Source organism: Leucopleurus acutus (assembly GCF_964270905.1).
Source record: "Leucopleurus acutus genome assembly, chromosome: 2".
Lineage (NCBI taxonomy): Eukaryota > Metazoa > Chordata > Mammalia > Artiodactyla > Delphinidae > Leucopleurus > Leucopleurus acutus.
The window spans coordinates 127,731,440-127,747,718 of record NC_139143.1 but is presented as its reverse complement, the minus strand read 5'-3'; the positions used below and the strand labels follow the sequence as shown (position 1 = coordinate 127,747,718).

Genomic DNA, 16,279 nt, shown 5'->3' with positions numbered 1-16,279 from the left:
ATTAGTGATGTTAAGCAGCTTTTCATGTGCCTCTTGGCCATCTGTATGTCTTCTTTGGAGAAATGTCTATTTAGGTCTTCTGCCCATTTTTGGATTGGGTTGTTTGTTTTGTTAATATTGAACTGCATGAGCGTTTATATATTTTGGAGATTAATCCTTTGCCTATTGATTCATTTGCAAATATTTTCTCTCATTCTGAGGGTTGTCTTTTTGTCTTGTTTATAGTTTCCTTTGCTGTGCAAAAGCTTTTAAGTTTCGTTAGGTCCCATTTGTTTATTTTTGTTTTTATTTCCATTACTCTAGGAGGAGGGTCAAAAAACATCTTGCTGTGATTTATGTCAGAGTGTTCTTCCTATGTTTTCCTCTAAGAGTTTTATAGTGTTCGGTCTTACATTTAGGTCTTTAATCCATTTTGAGTTTATTTTTGTGTCTGGTGTTAGGAAGTGTTCTAATTTCATTCTGCTACATGTAGCTGTCCAGTTTTCCCAGCACCACTTACTGAAGAGACTGTCTTTTCTCCATTGTATATCCTTGCCTCCATTGTCATAGATTAGTTGACCATATTTGTGTGTCTATCTCTGGGCTTTGTATCCTGTTCCATTGATCTGTATTTCTGTTTTTGTGCCAGTATCATACTGTCTTGATTACTGGAGCTTTGTAGTATAGTCTGAAGTCAGGGAGTCTGATTCCTCCAGCTCCATTTTTTTTCCCTCAAGAGTACTTTGGCTATTGGGGGTCTTTTGTGTCTCCATACAAATTTTACGGTTTTTGTTCTAGTTCTGTAAAAAATGCCATTGGTAATTTGATAGGGATTGCATTGAATCTGTAGGTTCCTTTGGGTAGTAGAGTTATTTTCACAATATTGATTCTTCCAATCTAAGAACATGGTATATCTCTCCATCTGTTTGTGTCATCTTTGATTTCTTTCATCAGTGTCTTATAGTTTTCCAAGTACAGGTCTTTTGCCTCCTTAGGTAGGTTTATTCTTAGGTATTTTATTCTTTTTGTTGCAATGGTTAATGGGATTCTTTCCTTAATTTCTCTTTCTGATCTTTCGTTGTTAGTATATAGGAATGCAAGAGATTTCTGTGCATTAATTTTATATCCTGCAACTTTATGGAATTCATTGATTAGCTCTAGTAGTTTTCTGGTGGCATTTTTAGGATTATCTATTTATAGTATCATGTCATCTGCAAACAGTGACAGTTTTACTTCTTTTCGATTTGTATTCCTTTTATTTCTTTTTCTTCTCTGATTGCTGTGGCTAGGACTGCCAAAACTATGTTGAATAAGAGTGGAGAGAGTGGATATCCTTGTCTTGTTCCTGATCTTAGAGGAAATGCTTTCAGTTTTTCACCATTGAGAATGATGTTTGCTGTGGGTTTGTCATATATGGCCTTTATTTTGTTGAGGTAGTTTCCCTCTGTGCCCGCTTTCTGGAGAGTTTTTGTTGTAAATGTGTGTTGAATTTTGTCAAAAGCTTTTTCTGCATCTATGGAGATGATCATATGGTTTTCATTCTTCAGTTTGTTAATATGGTATATCACATTGATTGATTTGCATATATTGAAGAATCTTTGCATCTCTCGGAAAAATCCCACTTGATCATGGTGTATGATTCTTTTAATGTATTTTTGGACTCTGTTTGCTAGTATTTTGTTGAGGATTTTTGCATCTATATTCATCAGTGATATTGGTCTGCAATTTTCTTTTTTTGTAGTATCTTTGTCTGGTTTTGGTATCAGGGTGATGGTGGCCTCATAGAATGAGTTTGGGAGTGTTCCTTCCTCTGCACTTTCGTGGAGGAGTTTGAGAAGGATAGGTGTTAGCTCTTCTCTAAATGTTTGATAGAATTCACCTGTGAAGCCATCTGGTCCTGGACTTTTGTTTGTTGGAAGATTTTTAATTACAGTTTCAATTTCATTACTTGTGATTGGTCTGTTTATATTTTCTATTTCTTCCTGGTTCAGTATTAGAAGGTTATACCTTTCTAACAATTTGTCCATTTCTTCCAGATTGCCCATTTTATTGGCATAGAGTTTCTTGTAGTAGTTTCTTATGTTGCTTTGTATTTCTGTGGTGTCTGTTGTAACTTCTCCTTTTTCATTTCTAATTTTATTGATTTGACTCCTCGCTCTTTTTCTTGATGAGTCTGGCTAAAGGTTTATCAATTTTGTTTATCTTCTCAAAGAACCAGCTTTTAGTTTTATTGATCTTTGCTATTGTTTTCTTTGTTTCTATTTCATTTATTTCTGCTCTGATCTTTATGATTTCTTTCCTTCTATTAACTTTGGGTTTTCTTTGTTCTTCTTTCTCTAGTTTCTTTAGATGTAAGGTTAGATTGTTTATTTGAAATTTTTCTTGTTTCTTGAGGTAGGGTTGTATTGCTATAAACTTCCCTCTTGGAACTGCTTTTGCTGCATCCCATAGGTTTTGGTTCGTCATGTATTCATTGTCATTTGTCCCTAGGTGTTTTTTGATTTCCTATTTGATTTCTTCAGTGATCTCTTGGTTATTTAGTAATGTATTGTTTAGCCTCCATGTGTTTGTGTTTTTTACTTTTTTTTCCCCTGTAATTTATTTCTAATCTCATAGTGTTGTGGTCGGAAAAGATGCTTGATATGATTTCAGTTTTCTTAAATTTACCGAGGCTTGATTTGTGACCCAAGATGTGATCTGTCCTGGAGAATGTTTCACATGCACTTGAGAAGAAAGTGTAATCTGTTGTTTTCAGATGGTCCTGTAAATATCAATTGAATCTATCTGGTCTATGGTGTCTTTTAAATCTTGTGTTTCCTTATTAATTTTCTGGATGATCTGTCCATTGGTGTAAGTGAGGTGTTAGAGTCCCCTATTATTGTGTTACTGTGGATTTTCTCTTTTATAGGTGTTAGCATTTGCCTTATGTGTTGAGGTGCTCCTATGTTGGGTGCATATATATTTATAATTGTTATATCTTCTTCTTGGATTGATCCCTTGATCATTATGTAGTGTCCTTCCTTGTCTCTTGTAACATTCTTTATTTTAAAGTCTATTTTATCTGATATGATTGTTGCTACTCCAGCTTTCTTTTGATTTCCATTTGCATGGAATATCTTTTTCCATCCCCTCACTTTCAGTCTGTATGCATCCCTAGTTCTGAACTGGGTCTCTTGCAGACAGCATATACATGGGCCTTGTTTTTGTATCCATTCAACAAGCCTGTGTCTTTTGGTTGGAGCATTAAATCCATTCACATTTAAGGTGATTATTGAAATGTATGTTCCTATCAACATTTTCTTAATTGTTTTGAGTTTGTTTTTGTAGGACCTTTTCTTTTGTGTGTTTCCCACTTAGAGAAGTTCCTTTAGCATTTGTTGTAGAGCTGGTTTGGTGCTGCTGAATTCTCTTAGCTTTTGCTTGTCTGAAGCTTTTGTTTTCTCCATTGAATCTGAATGAGATCCTTGCTGGGTAGAGTAATCTTGGTTATAGGTGCTTCCCTTTCATCACTTTAAATATATCATGCCACTCCCTTTTGGCTTGTAGAGTTTATGCTAAGAAATCAGCTGTTAAGCTTATGGGAGTTCCCTTGTATATTGTTTGTCCTTTTTCCCTTGTTCCTTTTAATAATTTTTCTTTGTCTTTAATTTTTGTCGGTTTGATTACTGTGTGTCTTGGCGTGTTTCGCCTTAGGTTTATCCTGCCTGAGACTTGGGTGCTCCCTGGACTTGGGTGGCTATTTCCTGGACTTGGGTGGCTTCCTGGACTTGGGTGGCTATTTCCTTTCCCATGTTAGGGAAGTTTTCGACTATAATCTCTTCAAATATTTTCTCGGGTCCTTTCTCTCTCTCTTCTCCTTCTCGTACCCCTATAATATGAATGTTGTTGCGTTTAATGTTGTCCCAGAGGTCTCTAAGGCTGTCTTCATTTCTTTTCATTCTTTTTTTAAATTCTTTCTGCTGCAGTGAATTCCACCATTCTGTTTTTCAGGTCACTTATCCGTTCTTCTGCCTCAGTTATTCTGCTATTGATTCCTTCTATTGTAGTTTTCGTTTCAGTTATTGTATTGTTCATCTCTGTTTGTTTGTTCTTTAATTCTCCTAGGTGTTTGTTTTTTAATTCTTCTAGGTCTTTGCTAAACATTTCTTGCATCTTCTTGATTTTTGCTGCCATTATTTTTCCGAGGTCCTAGATCATCTTCACTATCATTATTCTGAATTCTTTTTCTGGAAGGTTGCCTATCTCCACTTCATTTAGTTGTTTTTCTGGGATTTTGTCTTGTTCCTTCATCTGGTACATAGTCTTCTGCCTTTTCATTTTATCTGTCTTTCTGTGAATGTGGTTTTTGTTCCACAGGCTACAGAATTGTAGTTTTTCTTGCTTCTCCTGTCTGCCCTCTGATGGATGAGTCTATCTAAGAGGCTTGTGCCAGCTTTCTGATGGGAGGGATTGGTGGTGGGTAGAGCTGGCTGTTGCTCTGTTGTGCAGAGCTCAGTAAAACTTTAATCCACTTGTCTGCTGATGGGTGTGGCTGAGTTCCCTCCCTGTTGGGTGTTTGGCCTGAGGCGACTCAGCACTTGCATCTACCTGGCTGTTTCGTGGGGCTAATGAGGACTCCAGGAGGGCTCACACCAAGGTGTACTTCCCAGAACTGCTGCCAGTGTCCTTGTCCCCGTGGTGAGCCACAACCACCCCCCATCTCTGCAGGAGACCCTCCAACACTAGCAGGTAGGTCTGGTTCAGTCTGCTACAGGGTCACTGCTCCTTCACCAGGTCCTGATGTGCACACTACTTTGTGCCCTCCAAGAGTGGAGTCTCTGTTTCACCCAGTCCTGTTGAAATCTTGCAATCAAATCCCACTAGCCTTCAAAGTCTGATTCTCTGGGAATTCCTCCTCCCATTGCTGGACTCCCAGGTTGGGAAGCCTGACATGGGGCTCAGAACCTTCACTCCAGTGGGTGGACTTCTGAGGTATAATTGTTCTCCAGTTTGTGAGTCACCCACCCAGTGGTTATGGGATTTGATTTTATTGTGCTTGCGCCCCTCCTCCCATCTTATTGCGGCTTCTCCTTTGTCTTTGGTAGTGGGCTATCTTTTTTTTTTTTTTTTTTTTTTGGGCTATCTTTTTTGGTGAGTTCCAGTGTCTTCCTGTTGATGATTGTTCAGCAGTTGTGATTCTGGTGCTCTCACAAGAGGGAGTAAGCGCACATCCTTCTACTCCGCCATCTTGAACTAATCTCTCCACATTGCATTTTTTTAAAAAAGAATTTCCTTTATGATAGGTGTTCAAATATCTTATAATTGGCTTAATACAGAAGTCAAATTATGGTTGAGGGCATTTAAGTAATGACTTAAACTGTTTTCTTGAATATGGTCAAAGAAGCTGTTCTACTCACTTGTGTTGTCAGTATTCTATTTGACTCATGTTTAATTTATCAAATTTATTGTAATAAAATTGTTCTTTGTAGGTACTGAGAAGTCTTTCTCGCTTTGACTGGAGATCACAACATACGAAAGCTGTCCAACACCGTGAACCTGGATCAGGATTTAGTTTTGGTATATGTTTTGTTCTGTGTTTTGATTTTAAACTTTGTTTGTTGTATGTATGCAGCTTTCTATATGTATTTATCTGAAACATGTTTGTAAACAAACTTAATGTCTGTAAGTGAATAGAACCAATCACCATCCACAGGTTGTTCACAGTTAGTCATACCCATTCTTCCTGATCTTGTTTTCTTCTCCATCATAATACCCTATACATAAATCTGTATTAGCAGCATACATATATATTTCTGCCATTTTTCTTAAGTATATATCCCCAAATAAATAACAAATTCACTGCTACATATGACTAGTCTTCAACTTAGAAATGAATGCAACAAATACTTCTTAAACACTTATTAGTTACAAAGTGCTAGGTGCCTGCTAATAAGCCAGAGCCTGGTTTGTCCATAATATATCTGAACTGCAGTTTGGTGCTAGTACATATGGTTCTCAGTTTGGGGATCAGGGAGCCATGTGGTGTCGGAGGGAAAAGGAATAAGATTTTGCTTCCTTTTTCTCTCTAAAATGAAGAGCCCCACCCAGGCAAAAAATTTGAAAAATAATCCCTTTCTTCAGCATCCTTTGCCCCCTAAAGTGCTTTTTGCTTCAAAATTATTACCTTTCCTCTAGTTGAAAACCCATTTTCTCAGTTCACTTGGTCTCAGAAAATAGTTAAAAGGCAGCTGAGATAATTAACTCACACCCAGGTAGAAATAACAAACTCAAAACTCCCTAGGGTTATCATTTTTGTTTTTTATTTTATTTTTTAAGATTGTTAACATCTTTATAAAGTTTTTTTTTTTTTAACAGAATTAAGTGAAAATTTTGAAACAGCATGAGGATAGCAGTTTGGGACACTGGATCTTATTTTCTTATTGAGATGTTAGCATAGGTTTGGTATGGTTGCTCCTTAGTTTCAGTTTGTCACGTACAGATTCATACTCAATAGTAAGAGACTAGCAGGAGAAATCTATGGTGGTTCGCTGACTGACAGAAGATGAGATAGATACAAGTGTTTAGGAGGGAGATTGTGGAGCTCAAGAAAAGGAATAGGGATAACACCTATGACCAGTTGCACCTGGTTGTTTAGCTATAAAATGGGGATAATATCTACAACAGAGGATTTATTTGAAGATTAAATTATATGACATATGTGAAGTCCTAGCACATAGTAACTGGATCAAAGTAGGTTCTCAAATAATACGTAATAGATCCTTGCCTTCCCTCCCCTTTAGCCACTCACAATTTTGATACGAATTGGCCCCAATTTTAGAAGTAAAGCTGTGATGTAGAGAACACTAGACTGAAATGCTAAGTATACTTTTATTGCTAATTCATTGTAAGACTCTGGAGCTATCGTTTCCTTAGTCTGGGCTTTTGTTTCCTTATTTATACAATGAGAGATTCAACACCGAATTTCTAATGTCTTTTACATTTTATTTCATACATCCCTATAGAAATGATTACTATACTCCTAAACATTCTTGCTCATTCTTGCCTTTCTGCCTTTTTTCTCATTCTTCTTACCTGAAATACCCTATATCTTTTAAAAATTTTACCTATCCTTTGATAGTATGGATTTTTAAAAATATGGTGGTAATTGGCTTCTGTCCTCGGTCCAGTCACCCTATTCACTTCATTAATTTGAGAAGCTTTCCCACCACTTTTGCCAGTTGCTTTGTGCTAATTTATAAGCTTAAATTTTCTGAGTTTAAAGGAGGAGTAAAATTGAAATTATGATATTAGTATTATATGATATTTTGGAACAAGTTTTATTGGTTTATGGTCACTGGTCATATCTTATCTCCCTAATTAGATTGATTCTTGAGATCAGGGCATTGTCATATGTATTAGTTTTATTTCAGTGTTAGTCAAAGTTTGATGAGTCTGCTTTGGAACTAATAATAAGTAAGAAAAATTGTTTTTACCTTAACACTTGGAAGAGGAAAACTCAAGTTTATATCTGTTACTCATTTGTAAAAGCTAGAAATCTTACCTAATTTTTGGCATGAGTATCGATATAGATTTATTCATATAGCACAGTGAAACCTTGATTAGTCTGAAGGCACATTGTAGTCTGACTTTCTTGTTATCCTGGTTTAAAGTCTCCATTATAAATATAAATTTCCACATACTTCATTTCCCTCAACTCATTGTCCTATTTTAATGTTTTCTAAATAACTTTCCCTTAGCGTTCACTGAACAGCAGAAAGAATTTCAAGCTACTGCTCGTAAATTTGCCAGGGAGGAAATAATCCCAGTTGCTGCAGAATACGATAAGACTGGCGAGGTAGGTTTATGCATTTTAAGGAGAGAAAAGTCTTTGACATATTTTACAAGATTTTAAATATAAATAGATTTTAAATGTAACTGGCTTTTATCTTTATTATTATTTTTTTCTTTCAGTACCCTGTCCCACTAATTAAAAGAGCCTGGGAACTTGGTTTATTGAATACACACATTCCAGAAAGTTGTGGTAAGCTTTCTTTACATTTTTAATTCTAGAATGCCTATGTACAAGAAGAATTTTGAAATTCTATTCAGTTATTCTTTCAGATATTTGTTGCCATTAAATGGCTTTCTACCTTTGTGCCACTGTTCAGACTTCAGTATTTGTCAGCTTTTAGAAGCCTTGTACTCAACACTTAGAGGCATTCTTCCTTCTTTATAACTGGTTCTGATGTTAACTTGATCCTAATCCTTGGTAACTTCTATCTCTACAGTTAGTTGATTTGTTGCATTTTAATTCTACCTTTGATTTTACATTTTATTGAGACTTTCCTTTCACTCCTTTCGTCAGTCAAAAGGTTAAAATTTTAGCATAGTTGAATCAAGTTTTTACAAAATCAAGCTGAAACAGGAAGACAGGTCCAGATTACAAATAGTAAGAGAATTTTTTGAAATTTTAAAACTTATTTTATAGAAGTATACTTTGTTACTGTACTAGCCAGAAAACTTTTAGTTTCTAGTGTTATAGATACTGTTTTTGCAAATTTGCTGTTAAAATCAATTAGGTTATATTGGAAGTAATTTAAATAGTTGACCCTTATTTCTATTGAGGTGTGCTATATATTATAATGGGCTCTTTGATACTGTAGGAGGTCTTGGACTTGGAACTTTTGATAGCTGTCTAATTACTGAAGAAATGGCTTATGGATGTACAGGGGTTCAGACTGCTATTGAAGGAAATTCTCTGGGGGTAAGTTACCTAGAAAATGAATTGCTTAACTGAGCTGTTGTTAATGAAACAGTACTAAGTTAGGTTAGCTGGTGGAACACAGTTTTCTTTAAAAAGGAACACAAGATTCTGCAGTGAAGCCTGGAGTTCTTTTCCATGAGTTGATCATTTTGGCTGTTGTATTTAGTACTTGGAGTCCTAGCTGTCTCTGTGGGAAACTGTACACTTTGGCTGTGGCTTCAGTGGCAATTCTTAGGTAAGGGCATTCAGGAGAAGGATTGGGATGGCTTGCTGCCACTGCTGGCAATGCTGAAATTTAGTGAGTAATTCTTAGGACACCTGGTCATATATACCATGTCATTTATTGTAAATTTAATTCTTTTTTTGTTTGTTTATTTTTGTCTGCATTGGGTCTTCGTTGCTGCATGCAGGCTTTCTCTAGTTGCAGTGAGTGGGGGCTGCTCTTCATTGCAGTGCTCAGGCTTCTCATTGCGTGGCTTCTCTTGTTGCGGAGCACGGGCTCTAGGCACGTGGGCTTCAGTAGTTGTGGTGCACGGGCTCAGTAGTTGTGACTCACGAGCTCTAGAGCGCAAGGTCAGTAGTTGTGGCACACGGGCTTAGTTGCTCCGCGGCATGTCAGATCTTCCCGGACCAGGGCTCGAACCCGTGTCCCCTGCATTGGCAGGCGGATTCTTAACCACTGTGCCACCAGGGAAATCTGTAAATTTAATTCTCTACCTGTGTATCTTATTACAGTAGATTTTTATATATTATATTACCAACAAGTTCTATATAACTTTGTTTTATGAAAATACTTGGATTAATAGATTTATATCCTTGTGGTTTTAGCTCTCTAACTTAGAGGCAGAATAAAGGCCAATTCTTTGGACTTACCCTTGGGGAAAAATAGTTCTCATGTTTTGAATTAAGTATTTCAATTTACATACCTAATTTTAAAATATCTTGCTTTTTTAATATCACTTTTCTTTGGTTGATAGCAAATGCCTGTTATTATTGCTGGAAATGATCAACAACAAAAGAAATATTTGGGGAGACTGACTGAGGAGCCAATGATGTGTGTGAGTATGTGTAGCTGCTGCTTTATTTCACATTTAAAGAAGTGAATAAGTGTGCTCTTTTTCCTTTTCAGTCTGTATGTATACACTGGGCTACAGCACATTAAGGCAAAAGCAACATATTTAGGTACAATGATGTTTCTGGGATGCCAGAAAGTGTCATAAAATAATCCTCTTGCTTATTTCCAGAAGAAAGATACCTACTTATAATGTTTCTGGGATGCCAGAAAAGTATCATAACAATCCTCTAGCTTATTTCCAGGAGAGTAATAGCTACTTAATGGAGCACTCCAGAGCTCTAGAACTGAGCAGTTGTGTCAGGAAGTTCAGATGGAATACATGACAGTAGGTGTTTGAACTAGTAGTTTTTTGAACTAATAAGAAATTAACATGACTGAAAAGATAACAGTTTGTTTGTTGAATCACTGAGTGACTTCAGGAGGATATTTATAGATTTTATTTAATTTTCTGAGAACTACTCAACAATTTTTTTTTTTTTTTTTTTTTTTTTGCGGTACGGGGGCCTCTCACTGTTGTGGCCTCTCCTGTTGCGGAGCACAGGGTCAGGACGCGTAGGCTCAGCGGCCATGGCTCACGGGCCCAGACGCTCCGCAGCATGTGGGATCTTCCCGGACCGGGGCATGAACCCATGTCCCCTGCATCGGCAGGCGGACTCTCAACCACTGCACCACCAGGGAAGCCCTCAACAAATTTTTAAATTGGAATTAATTTTGGCTGTGCCGAGAGGCATGCGGGATCTTAGTTCCCCAACCAGGGATCAAATCTGTGCCCCTTGCAGTAGAAGCGCAGAGTCTTAACCACTGGACTGCCAGGGAGGTCCCTAAATTGGATTTTTTTATGAAAGATATTCTTATACATTTTACACACATGCATGCTGCAGTTCTATACTGAAAGTGACTTTACATAGGATTTTTCTTTCTTTTGGTTATTAGTCAAACAGATTTCAGTTTAGGGTGTGATTGTGATACCAAAATATAGTAAATTGTTATCATTTTGAGCTGTGAGAATTGGTCTGAAAGAGTAGAAAGTAGTATTTGAAAATAAATGTTTTTTATTAATTTCAGGTACCTAAATTTCAGGTAAACTTATGAAGACATTTATATGTATTTCCTACTTAGTTGTCAATTTGTTTTAACAAGTGAGAGTTACTTAGTAGGCTAATTCTCAATATTGTCTAAGAATTGTGTGAAACATCCAGATTCTTTTCTTGTAATGTATATAATATTAGAAATAGGCTAAAAAATTGTAGCATAGAGATGCTTTGGAGAACCTAACTTATACACTGATATGAATATTTGTAATTATCTTACTGTTTATAAATAGGTATTTCTAAAATATTAGAGTCTTTAAAAGTAGTTGAAGTATTTTAAACATTTCTTTGGCAGTTTTGTTATTAATATCTTCAGTATATGTAAAAATACATTCACTCTAGTCCCTAAATTATTCTAACTTCTGAATTAATAAAGGTTTACTGTACATTTTCCCCCTTCTAGTGCATAATATTATTCAAATATATATCTAGTGCAATTGATGTACTCAAAATATGAAGCCAAGGGTGAAAATGAAAATAGTCAATAGGTATATTAATGAAAAATATTGATTAATTTCTACTGAGAGTCAGTTAACTCTCAATAATATTTATAAAATTATACTACATATAATACGTTTTATTTAAACTTTTTAGAATTAATATTTTAAAAACTTTCAGATTGTAAAAATAGTATAGAAGATTTAGAAAGGTATGAAGAAGAACAAAAACATCTGTAATCCCTCAGATATGAAGTTAACTGCTATAACTGTCTTATTGTATACTCTATTAAATTTTTTAATACATATAAATGTATTTTTCACAATTAAGGTCATATTATATATGCAGTTTTACATCCTTTTTAACATAACGAGCATTTTCTTATGCTCTACTTCTTTTTAAATACTGTGATATTTATGACTACATAATATGCTATCTAATTGATGTACTATATATTATTTCACTATTCCCTATTGTTGAATATTTAAATTCCTTAGATTTTTGCTTTTAAAAATAATGTCGGACTTCCCTCGTGGTGCAGTGGTTAGGAATCTGCCTGCCAATGCAGGGGACATGGGTTCGAGCCCTGGTTTGGGAAGATTCCACATGCTGCGGTACAGCTAAGCCCGTGCGCCACAACTACTGAACCTGCGCTCTACAGCCCACGAGCCAACTACTGAGCCCGTGCATCACAACTACTGAAGCCCATGTGCCTAGAGCCCGTGCTCCGCAGCAAGAGAAGCCACTGCGATGAGAAGCCCATGCACCGCAACGAAGAGTAGCCCCTCCTCGACGCAACTAGAGAAAAGCCCACACGTAGCAACGAAGACCCAATGCAGCCAAAAATAAATAAATAAATTTATTTAAAAAAAAAAATAATGTCATGGTAGGGGACTTCCCTGGTGGTCCAGTGGTAAAGAATCCACCTTACAATGCAGGGGACGTGGGTTTGATCCCCGGTCAGGGAACTAAGATCCCACGTGCCGCAGGGTAACTGAGCCCGTGCGACATAACTACTGAGCTCGTGTGCCTCAACTAGAGAGCCTGCGTGCTGCAAACTACAGAGCCCATGTGCCCTGGAACCCACGTGCCTCAACGACAGAGCCCAGACGTCCTGGGGCCTGTGCTCCACAACTAGAGAAGAGAAAACCTGCACGCCACAACAAGAGAGAAGCCCGTGTGCCATAATGAAAGATCCTGCATGCCTCAACGAAGATCCCACATACCACAACTAAGACCTGAAGCACCCAATAAAAAAAAAAATAGTAATAATAATGTCATGGTGAAAATTGATACAGAAAAAGATGATAAGTTTTTGGAGTTAATTTACAGTTACAGTGTTAGTGCATGTTCGTAAGACTTAATCTCTTACCAGATCATGTGATCAGTTATACTCTTGCTGAGGAAAGTGAGTACAGAAATAAATCAGGATAATACTATAATTATTTTTTAATACCACTTAGTGCAAAAACATTTTCTAAAAATCAAAACTAATTATATTACTGCATATATATTACACATGTAGTATTAAAATATCAATAATAAGTTAGAAACCATATTTATTTTTCAAGGATTGGATTAAATCTTTCAAAAAGTATATACCTAAAATATAGTATATATTTTAAAAAGTATATACCTAAAATATATGCAGTATTAGACAACTGGAAACAAGTATTAGACTACTAGGACAAGCTTGTTATGGGCAAGACATTCAGTAAACTTACTTGTCCAAACATGGTCTAAGAACTCATAAGTGTCTGAAAAAGCATAACATGATAAAGAAAACTCTTGTCATAAAACCATGTATTTCCAGTGGAACTGAGAAGTAGCTGAAATGTAACTGAACACTGAGCTTGGGGTCCTAAGACCTGGCTTCAAGCCATATAATAGCAATATGATCTTATATAGTTACTTAGCCTCAAAGTCTCTTCTGTATTTTCTTCTGTATTGTTATACACACCTATTTTGGTCGTATAACATCTAAAAAGATATAGTAAACATAAAACAAAATGCTTATGTTTTTATAAGAATATCTTCACATAGTGTCCCTTTTTTTTTTTTTTTTTTTTTTTTGCAGTACGCGGGCCTCTCACCAATGTGGCCTCTCCCGCCGCGGAGCACAGGCTCCAGACGCGCCGGCTCAACGGCCATGGCTCACGGGCCAGCCGCTCCGCGGCATGTGGGATCTTCCCGGACTGGGGCACGAACCGTGTCCCCTGCATCGGCAGGCGGACTCTCAACCACTGCGCCACCAGGGAAGCCCCATAGTGTCCCTTTTGCAAAAATATAGTAATTTCTTTCATACCTCATGGCCAGGGGATACTTTGTTTTTCTTTAACTGCCATTCATTCATCCATTCATTTACTCAATATCTGAGTTCCCTGCTATATGCCAGACTTCAGCTTATAGGCAGTTTACACTTGTAACTACAGTATAGTATTTTTTTTGTTTTGGTAAGTAGGAAGCACAGAGCCAGTTTTATAGTCCTCCATTAGTAATTATTTGAACCTCGAAGCATGTGTTGTAGTATATTATTCTTTCTGGTTTATCTTTATTTTCACTTCATTCCTGATTTTTTAAAAAGCATGCATTATATGAACTACCTCCAGTCACTTTAGGGTGTAAGGCAAAAAAGAAAAAATTAGTAGAGAATGAATGCAAAATTGTTTAGTAAACTATACAAAGATAAGGTGGTGGTATCATCACTAATAAAGAAAAGTATAATGTTCTACTCATTTTAAATATTTGAATACTGTGTACCAGGTGGACTTGGAATAAAACAATGAATAAAATTGGGCTCTTGGGAGTTCCCTGGCAGCACAGTGGTTAAGAATCTGCCTGCCAATGCAGGGGACACGGGTTCGAGCCCTGGTCTGGGAAGATCCCACATGCCGCAGAGCAGCTAAGCCTGTGTGCCACAACTACTGAGCCTGCGCTCTAGAGCCAGTGAGCCACACCTACTGAGCCCACATGCCACAACTACTGCAGCCTATGTGCCTAGGGCCTGTGCTCCACAAGAAAGAGAAGCCACTGCAATGAGAAGCCCACACACTGCAACAAAGAGTAACCCCCGCTCGCTGCAACTGGAGAAAGCCCGTGCACAGCAACGAAGACCCAACACAGCTCCCCCCACAAAAAAAATAAATAAATAAAAAACCCACCAAAACTGGGTTCCTGCTCATAGGTTAGCAATCTGGTAGACCCTTAGATCCTTACCCAAAATGTATTATTCATAGAATTATAGAATTCATAGAATTATGCAAATTAAGTAAATAATAAATTCTTCATAAATAATTATGCATAAAAGAATGTTATTAATTTGCTTGACTTAAGAGAGCAAGTTGCACTGGAAACAAAAATGGCTTCTGAAAGAGCATTATAAAGTTAATTTTACTTACTAGGAAACAATCAAATAAGACAAGAGCAACTCTGAAGAACCAGCCATTGTGCATAGCAACACACAAACTCATACACTTCATAAGTTCTAAAAACTATGCCTTGGGCTTCGGCACATTGGTTAAGAATCCACCTGCCAACGCAGGGGACAGGAGTTTGAGCCGTGGTCTGGGAAGATCCCACATGCCGTGGAACAGTTAAGCCCGTGTGCCGCAACTACTGAGCCTGCACTCTCGAGCCTGCGAGCCACAACTACTGAAGCCCTCGTGCCTAGAGCCCGTGCTCCGCAACAAGAGAAGCCACCGCAATGAGAAGCCCACGCACTGCAGCGAAGAGGAGCCCCCGCTTGCCGCAACTAGAGAAAGCCTGCGTGCAGCAACAAAGACCCAACACAGCCCAAAATAAGTAAGAATAAAATAAATTTATGAAAAAGTTAAAAAAAATAAAAACTATGCCTTATTATAAAGCAGAAGAATGTCTAATAGCATATTTCAGAGGAAAAGAAATTCCCAAAGTTACTTAAAATATAATTTTGGTACTTTAAAGAGTTATCTTTTCTGGGCAGTTCATTTGTATACTTTTTTTGTTGTGTTGCTGAAAACATCTTTGAACATCTAGGTAGAAGAGTAATGCAGTTAACCTACATGACACCTGAATCTCCTCTATAGCACACCTGTGAAAAGGCCATCTAGCTCATGTTTTCATGTCTAGGAACCTCAACTTCCTGAAGCAGCTCCATTTGGGAGTGTCCCTGACTGTTAGAAAGCTCTTCTAGATTGCATGCTGCTGAGGGAAAGGATAGTGTCATTTCCTTTTATAACTTCACCACCTGATACCATCATAGGTGTTCAATAAGTTTGAATAATTTCACACTAGTTTTCTCCTATCAATTCAAATCCTCTCCCTTGGCTGTATAGCCCTTCAGGTATTTTAATATGGCTGTCATGTGGATCTTACTTTTTTCTAAGCAAATTAGCCCCAATTTTTTCATCTTTTCTTCATACAACACAGTAAAGTCCCACTGCCTTCTTAGTAATCATTGACTCAAAAATATTATTATAGAGCTACATATAGTACTCTAGTATGGTCTGATGAGTACAGAGTAGCATGGTTCCATCGCTCTTATTTTAGATACTTTTTTTTTTTTTTTAATATCCCCTCCTGGCCTTGCCCCCACCCCCCACCTTCATTTTAAACTGGAGCTGATTCAAACCTGCTGCTCTTGGAAATAGGCCATCAGTATAGTCTCCAACAGAAAGATGATCTGCAAGGGGATGTGAGTGTGAGAGAGCAGGGCAATCAGAAAGAATGAGAAAATGAGACAGGTGAATGGAAAAGGTGAATAAACAGGATGATGAAGGAGGGAGAAAGACTGAAAGATTAAAATGTTGGGCTGAGTGGGGAGCTTGAAGAGAAGGGAGTTACTGAAAGCCTCGAGTTGGAGCAAGTCTGGAGCTGATCCTTCTGGGCCCTGTTCTCTCTCACAGATAGGGTTGCTATAAAGGTGTGTCTCTTTGAGATTTTCCAGGTCTCTTTCCCATAAATCTGTATTTTCTT

At 37.3% G+C, this 16,279-nt stretch overlaps 1 protein-coding gene across 1 annotated transcript in view; it reads left to right on the top strand.

The window, feature by feature from the left end:
• The window catches only part of ACADM (acyl-CoA dehydrogenase medium chain), a 48,950-nt gene that overhangs the window by 4,260 nt on the left and 28,411 nt on the right, over positions 1-16,279 (top strand). The window contains exons 2-6 of the mRNA XM_082863340.1: positions 5,448-5,535; positions 7,716-7,813; positions 7,930-7,999; positions 8,622-8,722; positions 9,700-9,780. Of these exons, the coding sequence (XP_082719466.1) occupies positions 5,448-5,535; positions 7,716-7,813; positions 7,930-7,999; positions 8,622-8,722; positions 9,700-9,780 (438 nt within the window). The remainder of the gene's footprint in view (positions 1-5,447; positions 5,536-7,715; positions 7,814-7,929; positions 8,000-8,621; positions 8,723-9,699; positions 9,781-16,279) is intronic.